At 69.6% G+C, this 17,009-nt stretch overlaps 3 protein-coding genes across 6 annotated transcripts; 1 reads left to right on the top strand and 2 right to left on the bottom strand.

The window, feature by feature from the left end:
• Positions 1-583: 583 nt before the first annotated feature.
• On the bottom strand, positions 584-2,973 carry RPL18 (ribosomal protein L18). Its single transcript, XM_062176358.1, has 7 exons — positions 2,864-2,973; positions 2,002-2,088; positions 1,812-1,919; positions 1,626-1,724; positions 1,420-1,543; positions 1,271-1,340; positions 584-701 (listed from the first exon to the last, which is right to left on the bottom strand). Exons 1-7 carry the CDS (start codon positions 2,864-2,866, stop codon positions 626-628), a joined length of 567 nt encoding a protein of 188 aa, XP_062032342.1. The 5' UTR covers positions 2,867-2,973; the 3' UTR covers positions 584-625.
• Positions 2,974-3,299: 326 nt separating this feature from the next.
• SPHK2 (sphingosine kinase 2) lies at positions 3,300-12,497 on the top strand. 4 transcript variants are annotated; one of them, XM_062175845.1, is made up of 8 exons: positions 3,300-3,571; positions 4,190-4,319; positions 6,741-7,209; positions 7,774-7,923; positions 8,009-8,103; positions 8,184-8,299; positions 10,755-11,598; positions 11,997-12,497. In XM_062175845.1, the coding sequence occupies exons 3-8, from the start codon at positions 6,810-6,812 to the stop codon at positions 12,057-12,059; spliced, it is 1,668 nt and encodes a 555-aa protein (XP_062031829.1). In that variant the 5' UTR covers positions 3,300-3,571; positions 4,190-4,319; positions 6,741-6,809; the 3' UTR covers positions 12,060-12,497. The 4 variants fall into 4 exon arrangements, with proteins under 4 accessions (XP_062031829.1, XP_062031826.1, XP_062031827.1 ...); XM_062175842.1 differs by having other exon boundaries at positions 10,755-12,090; XM_062175843.1 differs by lacking the exon at positions 3,300-3,571 and having other exon boundaries at positions 3,873-4,319; positions 10,755-12,090.
• Positions 12,498-12,649: 152 nt separating this feature from the next.
• Positions 12,650-16,469, bottom strand: DBP (D-box binding PAR bZIP transcription factor). Its single transcript, XM_062175846.1, has 4 exons — positions 15,958-16,469; positions 14,952-15,338; positions 13,718-13,929; positions 12,650-12,963 (listed from the first exon to the last, which is right to left on the bottom strand). The coding sequence occupies exons 1-4, from the start codon at positions 16,094-16,096 to the stop codon at positions 12,748-12,750; spliced, it is 954 nt and encodes a 317-aa protein (XP_062031830.1). The 5' UTR covers positions 16,097-16,469; the 3' UTR covers positions 12,650-12,747.
• Between the last annotated feature and the right edge of the window lie 540 nt (positions 16,470-17,009).

The raw sequence follows: 17,009 nt of genomic DNA, 5'->3' as shown, positions 1-17,009 counted from the left end.
TGGAGCCAGCCCATAGTCCCCGGGGAGCACCGGGGCTTGGGGGCCGATGGCAGGCATCCGGCTCAGGCTGCTGGCCCGGCCGTGCTGAGCCCCGAGCACTGGGACCCCAGCCTGGACTGCTGTTGAACCCCTCCCTCCCGGAGACTCTGGGTCCGTGCAACCCAGGCGGCAGCCACCAGCCTCCCCCGCCCAGCTCTCCCTCCCTCCTTGCCTTTTCAGCGCACACGGAGCACAGGGGGCCGGAGCCCTCCCGCCGTTCTTCCGGCTGTGGCCTCAGCAGGCCTGGCCTGGGGCAGCCCAGCCCCTTGTGCAAACGGGGTGGGCCCGGCAGGTCCTGGGGTGCAGCTCATGGGGCGCCCGCCCGCAGCCAATGGCCACCAACGCCGGCGGCGCCTCACCTGCCCACGCACCCCGCCCCCTGCACTTCCTGGTCCTCGCCCCAGACAGCGCTTAGTGCCAGGGTGGGCGTGGCTAACTGGCCAGACTCCGGGAGAGCAGGCCGAGCAGGCCGTGCAGCCAGGGGCTGGGGCCTCCCAGTGTCCCCCCTCCCAGAGGCCCCCAGCCCAACACACACACACAGACGTCGGCATCCAAAACAAGTTTATTAACAGCGCGGTTCGCAGGGTCAGTTCTTGTAGCCCCGGCTGGCCCGTCTGCCTCTGGCGCGCTCGAACTTCCTGCCCTTGGAGCGCACGTACGGTCTGCGGGGAGAGGGAGGGTGGGGGGTGAGAGGGCAGCAGGGCGCCCGGACCACCAGAGCCGGCCCCGCCCCCCATGGCATCCCTGGGCCGCCCCACTTCCCACCCAACACCCCGGGAAAGGGGCACCAGCTGGGCCCTGAAGGAGCCCCCTCCCCGCCTGACTCCGCACAGGCCTTTGGGGCCATTCCCAGAGGAGGCAGCACATGGACGCTCTGACCCTGCCCCACAACGAACCCCGGGGCTGGGGTGGCGGCACAGCAGGTACAGCCGCCCGAGACACCAGCTTCCCACGTGGGCGCCAGTTCTAGTCCCGGCTGCTCCACTTCCGACCCAGCTCCCTGTCAATGGCCGGGGAAAGCAGCAGGTGATGGCCCAAGTGCCCGGGGCCCCTGCACCCACGTGGGAGACCCGGATGGAGCTCCAGCCTCCTGGCTTTGGCCAGGCCCAGCCCTGGCTGCTGCAGCCAGCAGTGAAGATGTCTCCCTCTTTCTGGAACTTTCCAGAGCCCGCCCCCACCGTGAGCCAGGGGCTGGCGAGAGGGAGGCCGAGGCCCTGGGGCTGACACTCACTTGGTGTGGCTGTGTGGGGTTCCGGGGGCCTTGCCGAAATGCCGGTACACCTCTCGGCCCTTGCGGGGACCTGGGGGTGGGGCACGGGGAGGGGTCAGACAGGGACACTGCCCTCCCCAGGGGCCCGGGCAGGTGGCAGCGGCACTCACCGGAGAGCAGGACGGTGCCGCGGCCCTTGGGGGAGTCCAGGGCCAGCTGGTCGAAGGTGAGGATCTTGCCCCCGGCCTTGAGGATACGGCTGCGGGCACGGCTGGTCACGCGCAGGGCGCACACCTGGGGCACGGGTGGGGCGGTCAGGGAGTGGAGGGCGCCTGGGGGGCCGCGCCGCCCTCCAGGCCAGGCCCCGCAGGCTCACCTTCAGCTTGGGCACCTCCTGGACCCGCACGTCGTCCGTGACGGTCCCCACGACCACGGCGGTTTTGTTCTCCCGGCCGGGGAGCTTCATCTTCCGGATCTCCAGGGGAGAGAGGAGCAGAGGAGGGGGCGTCAGACCCAGCCCCCGCCCCGGCAGCCAGGCATCCCCCCACCCACGGCCACGCACCATCCGCGACAGGGACAGGGGCGGCCGGTTGGTGCGGCTCATGAACAGCCTCTTCAGCACCACCTGGTTGAAGGTGGAGTTGGTGCGCCTGGCCAGGAACCTGTACAGCTGGAGAGAGGGGCGGCGGTGAGCGCCGGCGGGGGTGGGGTGGGGGCGCCCCACGCCCAGGCCGGAGCAGCCTCCCGCTCACCTTGACCAGCAGCCTCAGGTAGATGTCCTGGCTCTTGGGCTCCTTGCGCCGAACCTTCCGGTCCTTGTTGTGGCGAATGTCGACTCCCTGGGGGGGGGGGGAGCGGTGACCACGGGCCCCACTCTGCGCAGGAACCACCACGCCCCCCCGCTCTGGGACAACAGCGCAAACCCCAGGTCCTTCCCCCCCCCGGGAGACCCCTGGGCCTCCCCCGAGCCCGCGAAACACGTGTCCGTGCGGCGGCCGCAACCCCCGACGGTAAGGGAAACTTAACCAGCCGTGTTTTGCAGTAATGTCAACGTTGGAAGACAGCCCCCACCTGCTCGGTTTTCCAGCGCGTTCACGGTTTAAGGAGCCACCGCAGCCCCCCGTCGGGCCAGCGCCTGCCCTACCCAAGTGGCGACCGCTCCCCGCCGTCCGCGGCGGCACTAGGGGGTCACGGTGCCCGCAGATGAACCCACAGGGGCTCCAGCGGAGGCCTCCCCGTCCCCAAGACCCCGCAGCGAGCAGGGTGACGGGCGGACCTGGGTCGTGGGGACCAGACCCAGTCGGCGCGAACGGTGGTGGTGGGGGGGGCGGTCAGCCGCCTGGGCCCGGAGTCTCCGCCACCTCCCTGACCACGGCCACGTCACTTAGGACTCCCCGAACCTGAGCACGGGGAGCAGCGGGCTCCGAAGGAAGCCGGCCAGAGCGGCTCCGACCCAGCGCCGGCCTCCGGAGTCCCTCCGAGCCCCATGGCCTCGGGAGTCGCTGCTTGGACACCCCGCGGGCCCCCTGCCTCCCTCCCGCACGCCCCAAGCCCGAGACTGCGGCAGATGGCGGCGGATGGAGAAGCCCCCAGCTCGCCGCAAAACTCACTCACCATGATGGCGACTCCTGCCCGGCCCCGTCCGGAAAGAGAGAGACAGAGAAGCACCGGAATGGGTGTGGAAAGCCTTCAGCGAGCGGCGCGCGCGTGACGTCACAGGAGCGCGCCGCGCCGCTCTAGCACGACCGAGGCCTCTTGGTGGCGCGTCGGAGGACCAGCTGCGTGGGCGACAACGGGCTAGGGCGGAGAAACAACCACAGAGGAACCAGGGCGACGTCAGGGAGGGAAGGGCCGATGCGTCGAGGCCTCTCTAGCCCCAACCAGCCCTTGCTCTCGGTAGCCTTCCGGAAGAAAGCGCGCTGGGAGCCGAGAGCGATGTGTGCCGCGAGGGGGACGCTCTGGCCCGACAGCGACGGCCTCTCGGTGGCTCCCGGAGGACCGGGCGGGCCGAGCCGCGGCGGCGCGGAGGCGGGGCCGGCGGGGCCCGGTCGGGCCTCCGGAAACTTGTGACCTCACGCCTCGGGCGTTTCCTTATCAGGTTCACCTCTGCCTGCGCGCCGCCGCCGCTCGGAAGTCCTACTAGAGATCTGTCCCGATTCCTTGTGGCCGCAGCTCCGTCTGCAGCACGCTGTCCCCGCAGCCGCGCCCCCGCCCCGACAGGGCCCGTGCCTGTCTCCTCCTCGGCCTCCGCCGCCGGGGCCGTCTGTCTGCGAGCCACAGAGTCCAGCCGGGCCGGCGGCTCCGGTGTGAGGGATGTGCAGGGTACTGGAAGGCGGAGAGGGCGCAGAGCGAGGCCCCGGCTTGCAGGGGCGGGGAGGGGGGACGGGATGCTGAACCGGCCCCGCAGGGGAGGGGGCGGCGGCCTGCAGGGGAGGGGGGGGACGGGGATGTGTGAACCGGCCCCGCAGGGGAGGGGGCGGCAGCGTGCAGGATCGGGGAAGGGGGACGGGGATGCTGAACCGGCCCCGCAGGGGAGGGGGCGGCGGCCTGCAGGGATGGAGACAGAGATGCAGAGGGGAGGGGGAGCGGAGGCTGGGGGCGGGGCGGGGGATGGAGACCCCAGGAGAATAATACAAGGATGCTTGCCCCTTTTAAATCCTGGCTCTGCTGCCTGGTGATGGCGTGACCTTGGGCAAGTCTGGGAGCCTCGCTTTCTTTGTGTGCAAGAAAGGGCTGGTAATGGGCTCAGTGTCTTCCAGGATTATATATGTTAATAAAAGCGCTGGGGTCAAATGCTTCGCACCTAATAACGGCTCTTTACAGAGCAGCCTTTGACACACCTGTTATTACCTGGGACCAGAGGAACGGGTTGGGGCGGCGATGAAGCTGGCCCGTCGGGTCCGGCCGCCTGCAAGCTGCTCACTCACCTCTTCTCCACAGAGCAAAGGCCAGGCCGGATCGGCGACCACCACTCCCGGCCCTGGCCCCGCACGCAGGGCTGAGGCCCCGCTGATGTAGCCGAGGGCCCGCAGATGCATGGACAGCCCGCATCAGAGGAGCGCGGGACCAGGTGAGTGCCCCCCGCCCCGGGAGCCCTGGCCGCAGCCCCGTGGGAACAGCACCAGGGCTCTCAGCCCTGTCGGGGCGGGTGTGGACGGCCCCCTGTCTCCCAGCTCCTCTGGGTGGGCCGCATGCCCCCTTGTCTTCTCCCTCCTCTCTGTTGCCCCCGTGCTGTCTGAGTTTGTCTCGGCCTCTTCGCTCAGTGTCTCTGCCACCTTTATCCCGGGGCCCCAAGCTCAGGGCTGTAGCTTTGCATGTGCTTATTTGAAAGACTGTTACAGAGAGGGAGAGAGGGAGGCCTTCCATCTGCTGGCTCACTCCCCAGATGGCCGCAGCGGCCAGAGCTGGGCCAGGCCGAAGGCGGGAGCCTCATCTGGGTCTGCAAGGGCCCAAGCGCTCTGGCCATCCTCGGCCGCCCTCCCAGGGCCACTGGCTGGGAGCAGGATCGGAAGTGGAGCAGCCGGGACTTGAACCGGCGCCCCCCGTGGGATGAGGTGGCGGCCCCACCCGATGTGCCGCACCTCAGGGAGCCCCGCACCTCAGGGAGCCCCGCGGCTCCGAGTTCCCGGCTACGGGGCGTGGATGGGAGGCACCCTGTGTGGCAACCATGAACTCTTTCTAGGAAGCCGTGTCCCTGCCCGCCTGGCTCCGTCTCTTCCCCGGTCTCCTGGCTGTGCCGCCTCACGCTCTTGTCACCTCTGTTCCGTGCGTGCGTGTGAGCCTCTGCCCCCTGGATTTCATCCCATAAGTTGTCTCGCTGTCACTGTCTAGGTTTTCCTGTGCCCTCACCTTGCATTCTCAACTCCACTATTTTGGTCTCTTTTGTCTCCCTGCAACTAAAAAAAAAAAGTCAAGTCCCCCACCCACCCACCCAGCTGTCTGCCTCTGAGCCCGTCTCTGGGTCTCTGCCTTGTTTGGTGTCTTTTACTCCGTTGCCTGTTTTAGGGTCTCCTGCCCCACGCCCCTTTTTCTTTTATTAACTGGCAGAGTGGGACGGGCCCCCTGTGCCCTCAACAAAGATGGCGGCGGTAGCGCTGCCTGGTGGGGTCGCGACGCCACGGCTGCTGCGCGTCTGCCCTTTCCCTGGATGGCGGCTAGCCTCGCGATGCCCCGCCCAGATGTCGGGCACTCGGGCGGCCGGCCCCTGCGCCAAGCGCTGGAGCTTACCGGTCCCGCCCCCCTGCTCTCTCATTGGTTAGGCTGCGGCCGGCCCCACGGCCATTGGCGGAGCGGATGCACACCCTCCCCCCACCCCTGCGTCCGATGGGGGCGGTTGGCGCTGACTTGAGGGGCAGCCTGGCCGAGAGCGCCGCGTGTGCCGAGGGTGCGGAGGTCGGGACGGGGGACGAGTCTGGGGGACGGAGGGTCCAAGAGGAGCGCCTACGGGGTGCCCGGGGTGGCAGGTGGTGATGGGAAACCTGGCCGGGGACTGAGGGATCCCGGGATGGAAACCTGGGCCTGGGGCTGCGTTCTGGAAATGGAGTGGGGATGGAGGCCCCGGAGCCGGGGAGCCCCCGGGGACGGAGACTCGGGCTCGTGCATCAGGGACCTGTGCGTGCAGGCCCAGAGCCGGGGGGACATGTAGCGCTGTGTGGCTGAGCCCGGGCTCAGGTGCACACGGGCAGCCTGTGCAGGTTGGGGGTGTGGCGGGCACCGCCCAGGGCAGAGGGCAGAGGGAGTTGTAAGGGTGAGTCCGCAGGCCGGGGGGCGTGTCCTGGAGAGAGGCAGGGCTGGCCGGTGGGCGGGGCAGCAGGAAGGGGTGAGTGGCAGGGGCAGGGACTCAGTGCTGGCTCCCACCCCTCCTTGAAGAGCCGCCGGCCGCCCAGGTCAGTACTCGCGGACCAGCTAGTGGTCCCCGCGCCTTGCCAGTGCTTGCGTGCGGCTCCCCGCCGGCCCCTGGGTGTCCACGTGCCTGCTCCCTACCTCTCCTGCCTTCCCTCTCTTCCAACTCTGTCCGCTGCCTTTCTCGCTGGCGTGAGACGCTCTTCCCAGTCGCTCTCGTCCACCCGGGTTTCCCTCCGTCCACTTTCTGTGGCTCTCAGGCCTCCGCCCCCTGCCTCGTGTCTGAGGCCGGGGGATGTGACTGCACCTGCCGATGACTGAGCTCGGGGTTGGGCCGAGGGCGTGGCCCTCCCCCTGCCCCGTTCCTGGGAGTCTGAAGGCTGTGTGTGCTTTGTGTGGACCCAGTGCGAGTGGCACACGGAGGGGAGTGAGCACGTGGATGGGCGTTTGCCCGCCTGGGTCTCAGGCCCCCCGGGATGCCGGCCCTACTGCCCGCTGGCCTCCGCCCTGACCTGCCACTGTCCCTCGGGTCTGTGTGTCTCTCGCGTGCCCATCCTGCCGGCCCCTGCCCCTGTTCACAGACCCTGCCCCTCCCTCTACCTGCCGGAAGGTCCCGGACTCTGACCCCTGCCCTCTTCCCTCCCCACAGGGGCTGGACCAAGAGCTGACCGGGAGCTGGGGCCGCGTGCCTGGGAGCGCCCCGGACAGGGCTGAGGCCATGGCTCCGCCGCCGCCGCCAGCCGCCAGCACCCCACTCCTGCACGGCGAGTTTGGCTCCTACCCGGCCCGGGGCCCACGCTTCGCCCTCACTCTCACATCACAGGCCCTGCACATACAGCGGCTGCGCCCCAAGCCTGAGGCCCGGCCCCGGGGCGGCCTGGTCCCACTGGCTGAGGTCTCAGGCTGCTGCACCCTGCGGAGCCGCAGCCCCTCGGACCCCGGGGCCTACGTGTGCATCTACACCTACCCTCAGGGCCGGCGAGGGGGCCGGCGCAGAGCCACCCGCACCTTCCGGGCGGACGGGGCGGCCACCTACGAGGAGAACCGTGCCGAGGCCCAGCGCTGGGCCTCCGCCCTCACCTGCCTGCTCCGGGGACTGCCTCTGCCTGGGGACGGGGGTGAGGTGCTAGGGCCTCGTCCGGGGCTGGTGGCTCGCCCTCTGGGCACACCATCACCTCCTGTGTGTGTGTGTGTGTGTGTGTGAGTGTGAGACAGCCTGGGATGGACGGCAGAGGGGCAGAGGCGAGGGCAAAGGGAAATGAGTTGTGTCCCCTCCCCCTCCCCGGGTCTCACCACAGATGAGTCAGCCTGCCGGCTGGCGGCTAACAAGCAGCCGACCTCGAGCTGACCCGTCACCGCCCAGTGACATGCCAACCGAGGTGGCTGTAGGCCGGCCCGTGCGCTGTCAGGGTGGGCTCTGGGGCAGGGTCTCGTATGGTGCAGGAAGGTAAAGCTTTGAGGGTCCGCGTCGCTCTGGGGCGGCCTGAGCCCCTGCGGTGGCATCGCCAGATCCCGGGCAGAGTGGGAACCCCGGTTCCTGGGCCCTCCCCCACGTGGGTCCAAAGGGCGCTGGTCGGGGAGATGGGGGTGGGCCAGGTGAGGGCTCCGGGTGCTGCCCCTGCCCCTGCCCCTGGGGTGCATTGGGAGGGGCTGTCTCCAAGGCGAGGGCCCTCTCTCTGCAGAGATCACCCCTGACCTGCTGCCTCGGCCAGCCCGGCTGCTCCTGTTGGTCAATCCGTTTGGGGGGCGGGGCCTGGCCTGGCAGTGGTGTAAGAACCACGTGCTTCCCATGATCTCTGAAGCTGGGCTGTCCTTCAACCTCATACAGACAGGTACGGCTGGGGTGCACGCGGGGCGGGGGGGCAGGGGGAGGGGAGGAGCCCGCCCACCTGCCCCACCTCCTGGTTTCCACTCCAGAACGGCAGAACCACGCCCGGGAGCTGGTGCAAGGGCTGAGCCTGGGCGGCTGGGATGGCATTGTGACGGTCTCTGGAGACGGGCTCCTGTACGAGGTAGAGCGAGAACCCTCTGTGCCCCGGGGGCCGGCGGGGGCCGGCGCACGGACCCGGGCATCCGCTCTGTCCCCCTGCAGGTGCTGAATGGGCTCCTGGACCGCCCCGACTGGCAGGAGGCCGTGAAGGTGCCCGTGGGCATCCTCCCCTGCGGGTCGGGCAACGCGCTGGCAGGAGCAGTGAACCAGCATGGGGGGTAGGTCGGGGGCCCCTGCTGTCCCCCTTAGCCCGACCCTCTGTCAGCCGGCCTGGGGCAGAGGCACTGTGAGAGCCGGCAGGGAGCCGGCCCGGGAGGAACCAGTGCCAAGTGCATCTGTGTGAGTGTGTGTCTCCCCCGTCTGCCCACCGTCTCAGGTCCTACCCCGTGTGTGCGCGAGTCTCCCCCAGCTCTGCACGCTGTCTCATGTCTGCCCCTGTGTGTGTGTGTGTGTGTGTGTGTCTCCCCCGTCTGCCCACCGTCTCAGGTCCTACCCTGTGTGTGTGTGTGAGTGTGTGTCTCCCCCGTCTGCCCACCGTCTCAGGTCCTACCCCGTGTGTGCGCAAGTCTCCCCCAGCTCTGCACGCTGTCTCATGTCTGCCCCTGTGTGTGTGTGTGTGTGTGTCTCCCCCGTCTGCCCACCGTCTCAGGTCCTACCCCGTGTGTGCGCAAGTCTCGCCCAGCTCTGCCTGCCCTCTCACGTCTGCCCCTGTGTGTGTGTGAGTGTGTGTGTGTGTCTCCCCCGTCTGCCCACCGTCTCAGGTCCTACCCCGTGTGTGCGCAAGTCTCGCCCAGCTCTGCCTGCCCTCTCACGTCTGCCCCTGTGTGTGTGTGAGTGTGTGTGTGTGTCTCCCCCGTCTGCCCACCGTCTCAGGTCCTACCCTGTGTGTGTGTGTGAGTGTGTGTCTCCCCCGTCTGCCCACCGTCTCAGGTCCTACCCTGTGTGTGTGTGTGTGTGTGTGTCTCCCCCGTCTGCCCACCGTCTCAGGTCCTACCCCGTGTGTGCATCTCCCTGGTCTGTCTGCCATCTCACGTCTGACCCCATGGGTGTATGTGTCCCCCCCAGTCTGCCCGCCCTCTCACATCCAACCCCGTGTGTGTGTGCGTGTCCCCCCCGGTGTGCCTGCCATCTCACGTCTGACCCCGTGTGTGTGCGTGTCTCCCCTGGTCGGCACACTCTTACGTCTGACCCCGTGTGTGTGCGCGTGTCCCCCCCCCCCCGCAGTCTGCCCTCCCTCTCACGTCTGACCCTGTGTGTATGCGTGTCTCCCCGGTCTGCGGCCTGCCCTCCCTCTCACGTCTGACCCCGTGTGTGTGCATGTCTCCCGGTCTGCGGCCTGCCCTCCCTCTCACGTCTGACCCTGTGTGTATGCGTGTCTCCCCGGTCTGCGGCCTGCCCTCCCTCTCACGTCTGACCCCGTGTGTGTGCGTGTCTCCCGGTCTGCGGCCTGCCCTCCCTCTCACGTCTGACCCCGTGTGTGTGCGTGTCTCCCGGTCTGCCCTCCCTCTCACGTCTGACCCCGTGTGTGTGCGTGTCTCCCGGTCTGCGGCCTGCCCTCCCTCTCACGTCTGACCCTGTGTGTATGCGTGTCTCCCCGGTCTGCGGCCTGCCCTCCCTCTCACGTCTGACCCCGTGTGTGTGCGTGTCTCCCGGTCTGCCCTCCCTCTCACGTCTGACCCCGTGTGTGTGTGTGTCTCCCCGGTCTGCGGTCTGCCCTCCCTCTCACGTCTGACCCCGTGTGTGTGCGTGTCTCCCGGTCTGCGGTCTGCCCTCCCTCTCACGTCTGACCCCGTGTGTGTGCCTGTCTCCCGGTCTGCGGTCTGCCCTCCCTCTCACGTCTGACCCCGTGTGTGTGCGTGTCTCCCGGTCTGCGGTCTGCCCTCCCTCTCACGTCTGACCCCGTGTGTGTGCGTGTCTCCCGGTCTGCGGTCTGCCCTCCCTCTCACGTCTGACCCCGTGTGTGTGCGTGTCTCCCGGTCTGCCCTCCCTCTCACGTCTGACCCCGTGTGTGTGCGTGTCCCCCCCCCCAGTCTGCCCTCCCTCTCACGTCTGACCCCGTGTGTGTGCGTGTCCCCCCCCCCAGTCTGCCCTCCCTCTCATATCTGACCCCGTGTGTGTGCGTGTCCCCCCCCCCCAGTCTGCCCTCCCTCTCACGTCTGACCCCGTGTGTGTGCCTGTCTCCCGGTCTGCGGTCTGCCCTCCCTCTCACGTCTGACCCCGTGTGTGTGCGTGTCTCCCGGTCTGCGGTCTGCCCTCCCTCTCACGTCTGACCCCGTGTGTGTGCGTGTCTCCCGGTCTGCGGTCTGCCCTCCCTCTCACGTCTGACCCCGTGTGTGTGCGTGTCTCCCGGTCTGCCCTCCCTCTCACGTCTGACCCCGTGTGTGTGCGTGTCCCCCCCCCCAGTCTGCCCTCCCTCTCACGTCTGACCCCGTGTGTGTGCGTGTCCCCCCCCCCAGTCTGCCCTCCCTCTCATATCTGACCCCGTGTGTGTGCGTGTCCCCCCCCCCAGTCTGCCCTCCCTCACATCTGACCCCGTGTGTGTGCGTGTCTCCCGGTCTGCCCTCCCTCTCACATACGACCCCGTGTGTACGTGTCTCCCGGTCTGCACTCTCTCACGTCTGACCCTGTGTGCTCTCTCCCACCCCCCGCATGCCGTGCACCCCCGCCGTGAAGGTTTGCGCCGTGCCTGGGCCTCGACCTGCTGCTCAACTGCTCGCTGCTGCTCTGCCGGGGTGGCGGCCACCCCCTGGACCTGCTCTCGGTGACCCTGGCCTCAGGGTCCCGCTGCTTCTCCTTCCTGTCGGTGGCCTGGGGCTTCGTGTCCGACGTGGACATCCAGAGCGAGCGCTTCAGGGCCCTGGGCAGTGCCCGCTTCACACTGGGCACGGTGCTGGGCCTCGCCACGCTGCACACCTACCGCGGACGCCTCTCCTACCTCCCTGCCTCCGCCGAGCCCGCCTCCCCCACCTCTGCCTCTGGGCTGCCCCGGGCCAAGTCGGAGCTGACCCTGGCCCCAGACCCAGCCCCTCCCGTGGCCCACTCACCCCTGCACCGCTCAGTGTCTGACCTGCCCCTTCCCCTGCCCCAGCCGGCCCTGGCCTCCCCGGGCTCACCAGAGCCCCTGCCTATCCTGTCTCTCAACGGCGGGGGCCCCGAGCTGGCTGGGGACTGGGGTGGGGCTGGAGATGCTCCGTTGTCCCCAGACCCGCTGCTGCCCTCACCCCCCGGCTCCCCCAAGGCAGCTCTGCTCTCTCCCATCACTGAGGGGCCCCCAGAAGTGCCAGCATCCCCTGGGCCCCCGCCCCCACCCCCTACCCCTGTTGCCCCAGCAGCTGAATGCAAGTGGGGCCCGCCGGACCATCTGCTGCCGCCTCTCGGCAGCCCGCTGCCCCCAGACTGGGTGACGCTGGAGGGAGACTTTGTCCTCATGTTGGCCATCTCGCCCAGCCACCTGGGTGCCGACCTGGTGGCGGCGCCCCACGCGCGCTTCGACGACGGCCTGGTGCACCTGATATGGGTGCGTAGCGGCATCTCGCGGGCCATGCTGCTGCGCCTTTTCCTGGCCATGGAGCATGGCAGCCACTTCAGCCTGGGCTGTCCGCAGCTGGGCTACGCCACTGCCCGTGCCTTCCGCCTCGAGCCCCTCACGCCTCGCGGCGTGCTGACGGTGGACGGGGAGCAAGTGGAGTACGGGCCGCTGCAGGCACAGATCCACCCGGGCCTGGGCACGCTGCTTACCGGGCCCCCTGGCAGCTACAGGCAGGGGCCCTGAACCTAACCAAGCCTGGAACCCGCCGGGGGCGGGGCCTACATTCCAAGGAGGTGGAGCCTGAGCCGGGGGCGTGGCCTGGCTGCTAAGAGGGCGGAGGCCCGCAAGGGCCTTCGTCCCGACTCAGGATTGCGCCCGCCCCCCAGGGAACCAGATGCGATGCTGAAGGGTGGCCTGGACTCCACGCGCGTCCCGAGGGTAGTGCCTGACGTCCGAGCTCCGGCCACCAGGCGTGGCCTCGGTCCAGACCACATAGGGCTCGGGGAAGGCCCTGGCGGCTGAGGGCGGAGCCTGCCTTACGCGTCACCCAATGACGGAACCTGGAATGTACGCACTGGGGAGGCCTTAGATAACTGGTGTGGGCCCGGGTCTCGCCCTTTCCACTCCGGTGCCTCCACTGAACTGGCCAGTCAGCCCGGGAGGGGCGGGTCCCCCGGGCCGGCTCGGATTTGCACTAATATTCCCGCCCCAGAGGGCGCGGGCGGGGAAGCCCACTCCCCTGTTGTGTGTCGTCTGCGTCCCCCTCGTCCCCAGTCTAAAAAGCAATTGAAAAGGTCTATGCAATAAAGGAGCCGCTTCGTTCCGCGCGGACCTCCGCCCCTCGCTCCGTCCAGCGGCTCCGCGGGCCCCGAGCCTTCTCCCCACAACAGCTGGCTCCGGGGTTCTCAACATTTATTCAGGACCGTGTCCACGGGGGCGTGGGAGGATGGGGTCCCCAACGTGCCGGGGGCACACACGGAGGACTCTCCCCGCCCCCACGAGGAGGGGCGGGGAGGCTCGCTTTTTCTTAAAAATATAAATGTATTTATCTGCATCATCACGTCCCTGGAGCACCCAGCCGGCCAGCCCGTGGGCCACAGGGCGGGAGGGGAGAGGGGGCGAGCGAGCTCCGCGGCCTCACAGCGCCCCGTGCTGCGCCTGGTAGCGGGACAGCACGGCGCGGTAGTGGGACAGCTCCTGGCGCACGGCCACCACCTCCTGCCGCAGCAGGGCGTTCTCCTTCTCCAGGAAGGCCGCCCGCACCGATATCTGGTTCTCCTTGAGCCGCCGCGCGTCGCGGGACCGCTTTGCCGCCTCGTTGTTCTTGTACCGCCGGCTCCAGTACTTCTCGTCCTGGGGGCGGAGGGGTGGGAGGCGGAGATCCAGGGGCTGCTCTCGCCCCGCAGCAGAGCCTGGGGAGGCGGGGTCCGCCCGGGGCTCTCGTTGCTACGGAGAGCACGCCCCTAGCAACAGCTGAGCCGGGAGACAGACCCCAGCCTCCCAGGGGCTGCAGGTAGCTCCTGGGTGCTAGGGATGCTGGTTTCCTAGCATCAGGGCCTGGGGTCTTAGGGCTGCTCCCAGCTGTGGGCATCGTCCCAGAGCCGCCCAGGGGTATGGTGTCCATACGGTCCTCCGCGGGTTGGGTCCAGGGCAAGCCAAAGTGGACCTAAGGATGCTGGCCAGTCTCCGACCTGGCCGACGGAACGCCTGAGCCGTAACAAGGTGGCCGAACCCAAGACCTCCCCCGGAGTGTGGTGCCCAGGAGTTCTCCAACCCTGGATTCGGTTGCTAAGGAGGACCTTGCCTTGGTGACAAGGCCCACCCAGCTCGGGAAGATGCTCCCCTCCCATTTAATTAAAGCCTGCTTCCTGGGAGAATCCAGTCTCTAACCACAGCGCTGCTCTAACCCCAGGCCAAGGGGGCTGCTAAGGAAAGGACTGACATCCCGTTGTTAAGGAAGCCGGTCCTTAGCAACGGAGAGCAGGAAGCCCGCACACGAGTCTGGGTTCCAAGTGACAGTGGAAGCTCTGCGCCGCCCCAGCACGCTGCCTCGCTGTGCCCCGCGGCCACAGGCCGGGACGACCCCTGGGGGCCTTGCGTGGCTCACCTTCTGCTCCTCCGGCACCTGGATTTTCCTGGCCTTCTTCATGATTGGCTGCGGCTTAAGCTCCTCCTCCGAGAAGCGATGTCTCCGAGGGTCGAAGGTCTCGTGGCCTGGAATGCTTGACAGGGCAAGATCAGCTGGGTCGGGTTCAAAGGTCATCAGCACCTCCACCGTGTCTGGGTCCACGGGGCTGGGCGTGTCCCGAGCAGTCAGGCCTTGGGGAGAGAGGTCACCCCACTGCGTCTTTACCCTGGGGAGGGGTCCCCAGCGGACACCCCCGCTACATGCAGCGTCAGGCCCACCGCTGCATGGCTTCTTAAGCCACCGAGGAGTTTACCCCTCATGGAGCCAACTCCACGTCCACGGGAGGGAAAGAGACCCCGTCATGGTTCTAGAACCCCAGAATTTGAGATTCGGGGGTGTTGCCCACGGTTCAGCGTGAACCCCAAAAGCTTAGGCACAAAGCTTCTCAGAAAAAAATAAATAAAAAGGAATCGCCCGCATCCAAACGGTCTTAGGTGGCCGCTGTCTTCAGCGGAGGCGGTACCCAGGTGCCAGGTTTTGAAAAGGGGCGCCTGTGCCTTTAAGCGCGAGCCCGCCGGGGCCGGCTGAGGACACGGGTTCAGGGCCGAGTCACGTGCCGCCGCCTGCTCCCGCCCCCCCCGCCGCGGCGCCCGCACGCTCCCGGCCCCGCCCCCTCGCGCGTGCGCACGGCGCCAGGAGCCGGGCGGCGCTCACGTGGCGCGGGAGTGTGCGGCGGGGAGGGGGCGGGCCCCGGGGCCCCGGGCAGGTGCGCCCCCGGGGAGCCCGGCGCGCCCGCAGGGAAGCACCGTTGCCCTTCCGCCTTGGGGGCTCTCGGCGCCATCTCCCACCCCGCAAGGCTCTAGCCCCCGCTCTGCTGTCGAGGAAGAACCCGCCCCGTGGCCACTGGGGCCCAGGCGCCGCCTCCTCTCCCGGGAACTCGGGCGGCCTCAGGGCCGCTGGGGAACCGGGACGCGGGGCGCCAGGCTCGCAAGTCCCTGCCCAGCCCGTCCGGAGTTCTGGGCGCCGGGCCTGGCTCCCCCCGGCCCTCCGGCCCCCCACGTCCCGGCCTCTGGACTGGGGGTCCTCACGGGGCCCAGAGCCTCAACCCCTAATCCGATAGGGGGCAGGGACTCCCACCCCTCGCCGCGACAGCGCTGGGCGGGGGGCACCGGTCCCGCCCCGCCCCCCGGCCGCCCAGCCCCCTCGGTCGCACCTCCGCGGTGGCCGCCGGCGGCCCCCAGGCCGGCCCGGGCCGGGGTGTGTCGCGGCGAGGAGCGCGGAGAGGCCGAGCCGCAGGAGCCGGGCCCCGGGGAGGGCGCGGGCGTGCGCGCGGGCGACGGGCCCCCGGGGGGCGGCGGGCTGGGCGGGAGCCCGTGCTCCAGCAGGAAGGCGTCCAGGTCCACGTACTCCACGTCGCCGAACGGCAGCGTGCGCTCCCACAGCAGCGGCGCCAGCAGACTCGGGCCCGGCCCGGCCCCGGGGCGCCCCCGCGGGGACCCGCCGCCCGGCGCCGCATCCGCCGGGCCCGCCGTCTCCAGGCCCGGCCCGGGGGCGGCGGCTGCGGCCGGAGCCGCCTTGCGCTCCTTCTCCTTCAGCAGACCTGCGGAGTGGGGGGAGTGTGGGGCTCGAGATGGGAGAAGCGGCCCGGCTCACGGAGACCCCCGGCGGCGACCCCGGGGGGGGGGGCTTACGGGGGCGGCACAGGCAGACCCCGGGGGACACCAGGCGGGGGCGGGGCAGGGACCTGGACCGCTGCCGCCCAGGGCAGCCAGGGGCGGCGGCTCGGGGGGCGGAGTGGGGGTCGGGGCCGGGACAGGTGCGCGGCTCCCCCGCCCTCCAGGGGGGGCTTTACTCGCGGGGCACACTCCTCATCCCCAGACTCCATGTGAGCCCGCGAGGCTCCGCCCACGCCCGTGTCACCTCCGTGTGAGCATCCGACACACCCCCTCCCTTCTCCCTGGCCCCGGGGGTCCGGGCTCCCGAGCCAAAGGGGCCTGGGGCGCTGGGCTCCTGCGTCTTGGGGCGGGCGGGAGAAGGAGGTCCTCGTGGAGGGAGGGGCTTCAGAGCCGGCATGGGGGGGGGGGGTCCGGGGCTCTAGGGATCTAAAAACCGAAGAATGAGCAGACACAGGTGCGGAGAGACTGCACACGGGCGGCACCTGCGGCCCCAGGGCGTGGGCTGTCCGGGTCGGAGGAGACGGGGTGGGGGCTCAGACTCACAGCTGGCCGGCTCTTTGGGCTTGCTGGTCCCCTGCAGAAGGCTGCGCAGCCCGAGCAGCGATCCCCCGCCAGGGGCGGCCCCGGGCGGGCCTCCCAGCAGCAGCGGGGCCGGGGTCCGGTCGCTCAGAGGCCGCGCCATCGCCCGGCACCTGCCCCCAGGCTCATGGGCTCCCGGGGCGGAGGCGGGCGCGGGCGGGCCTGCCAGTCACCAGCACGGTCCTTGCCGCGGCTCGGGCGAGTGTCCGGCCCCGGGGGCGGGCGAGGGCAGCTTGCAAGCCTCCAGTATCCAGCACGGGGCCCGGCGGTGCTCGGGGCAGGAGCGGCCCGGCGGCCCGGGCGACGCGACGGCTCCTCGGGTGCCCGCGGCGCTGCTTCTGCAGGGTGGGCGAGCCCGGCTCCCGCGAAGTCCGCCGCGCTCGCAATGCAAGGCGCTCTGCGCCCCGCACCCGGAGGTGTGCGCCGCGCGGCGGGGGAGGGGGCCGCCTCCAGGCGGGGCCGCTGCAAACTTCTTTCGCGGAAAAAAAAAAAAAAAAAACCAAAACACCGACGCCACAGCGCGCGCCCCTCCTCTCGGCCCCCGCCGGCCGCCCTGGCCATGCTCCCCGGCCGCGTGCCGCCCTCCGGCCGCCGGCACGGGCCAATCGCGTCCCGACCCCTGGAGGCCCGCAGCCAATGGGAGCCCTCGGATCTGCCGCGGCCCGGGAGGGCGCGTGAGGGGCTGAGCGCGTGCCGCGGCCTCGCCGCTCGGAGGGAGGCGGGACACTGACCTACATTTGCCCAATGAGAGGCGGCTCAGGGGGCGGGACCGTGACCCAGTTCTGGCCAATGAGGCGGGAGGGAGGGGGAAGCACATGGCCCGGCGCGTGCTGCCGACGGCGGGGGTGGGGCGGGGAGGCGCCTCTTAAAGGAGCCGCGTGCCCAGATGGGTCTTTTTCTTTGGGGGGAGGACGGGGAGGCCTGCGTGCCCAGATGGGTCGCTTTTGCGGGAACGGAGGCTCCGGAAGAGAGAGAATGGCTTCTGGGAGGCGGCAGCTGTTTTCTGCTACCCAAGT

This window comes from Lepus europaeus, chromosome 19 (assembly GCF_033115175.1).
Source record: "Lepus europaeus isolate LE1 chromosome 19, mLepTim1.pri, whole genome shotgun sequence".
Classification (NCBI taxonomy): domain Eukaryota; kingdom Metazoa; phylum Chordata; class Mammalia; order Lagomorpha; family Leporidae; genus Lepus; species Lepus europaeus.
The sequence above is the reverse complement of the archived record's forward strand: the minus strand, read 5'-3'. Positions and strand labels throughout refer to the sequence as shown.

What these genes read in the sequence shown, in the direction of transcription:
- DBP (XM_062175846.1), bottom strand. Translation starts at nt 16,096, where the DNA reads ATGGCGCGGCCTCTGAGCGACCGGACCCCGGCCCCGCTGCTGCTGGGA. An exon ending in GCCCAAAGAGCCGGCCAGCT is followed by an intron (nt 15,339 to 15,957) that starts GTGAGTCTGAGC and finishes CCCACTCCGCAG; the next exon opens with GTCTGCTGAAGGAGAAGGAG. An exon ending in CGCCGGCGGCCACCGCGGAG is followed by an intron (nt 13,930 to 14,951) that starts GTGCGACCGAGG and finishes TCTCTCCCCAAG; the next exon opens with GCCTGACTGCTCGGGACACG.
- RPL18 (XM_062176358.1), bottom strand. An exon ending in AGGAGGTGCCCAAGCTGAAG is followed by an intron (nt 1,544 to 1,625) that starts GTGAGCCTGCGG and finishes CCCGTGCCCCAG; the next exon opens with GTGTGCGCCCTGCGCGTGAC. An exon ending in ACCCCACACAGCCACACCAA is followed by an intron (nt 702 to 1,270) that starts GTGAGTGTCAGC and finishes CTCTCCCCGCAG; the next exon opens with ACCGTACGTGCGCTCCAAGG.
- SPHK2 (XM_062175842.1), top strand. Translation starts at nt 6,810, where the DNA reads ATGGCTCCGCCGCCGCCGCCAGCCGCCAGCACCCCACTCCTGCACGGC. An exon ending in GCCTCTGCCTGGGGACGGGG is followed by an intron (nt 7,210 to 7,773) that starts GTGAGGTGCTAG and finishes CTCTCTCTGCAG; the next exon opens with AGATCACCCCTGACCTGCTG. An exon ending in GAGACGGGCTCCTGTACGAG is followed by an intron (nt 8,104 to 8,183) that starts GTAGAGCGAGAA and finishes GTCCCCCTGCAG; the next exon opens with GTGCTGAATGGGCTCCTGGA.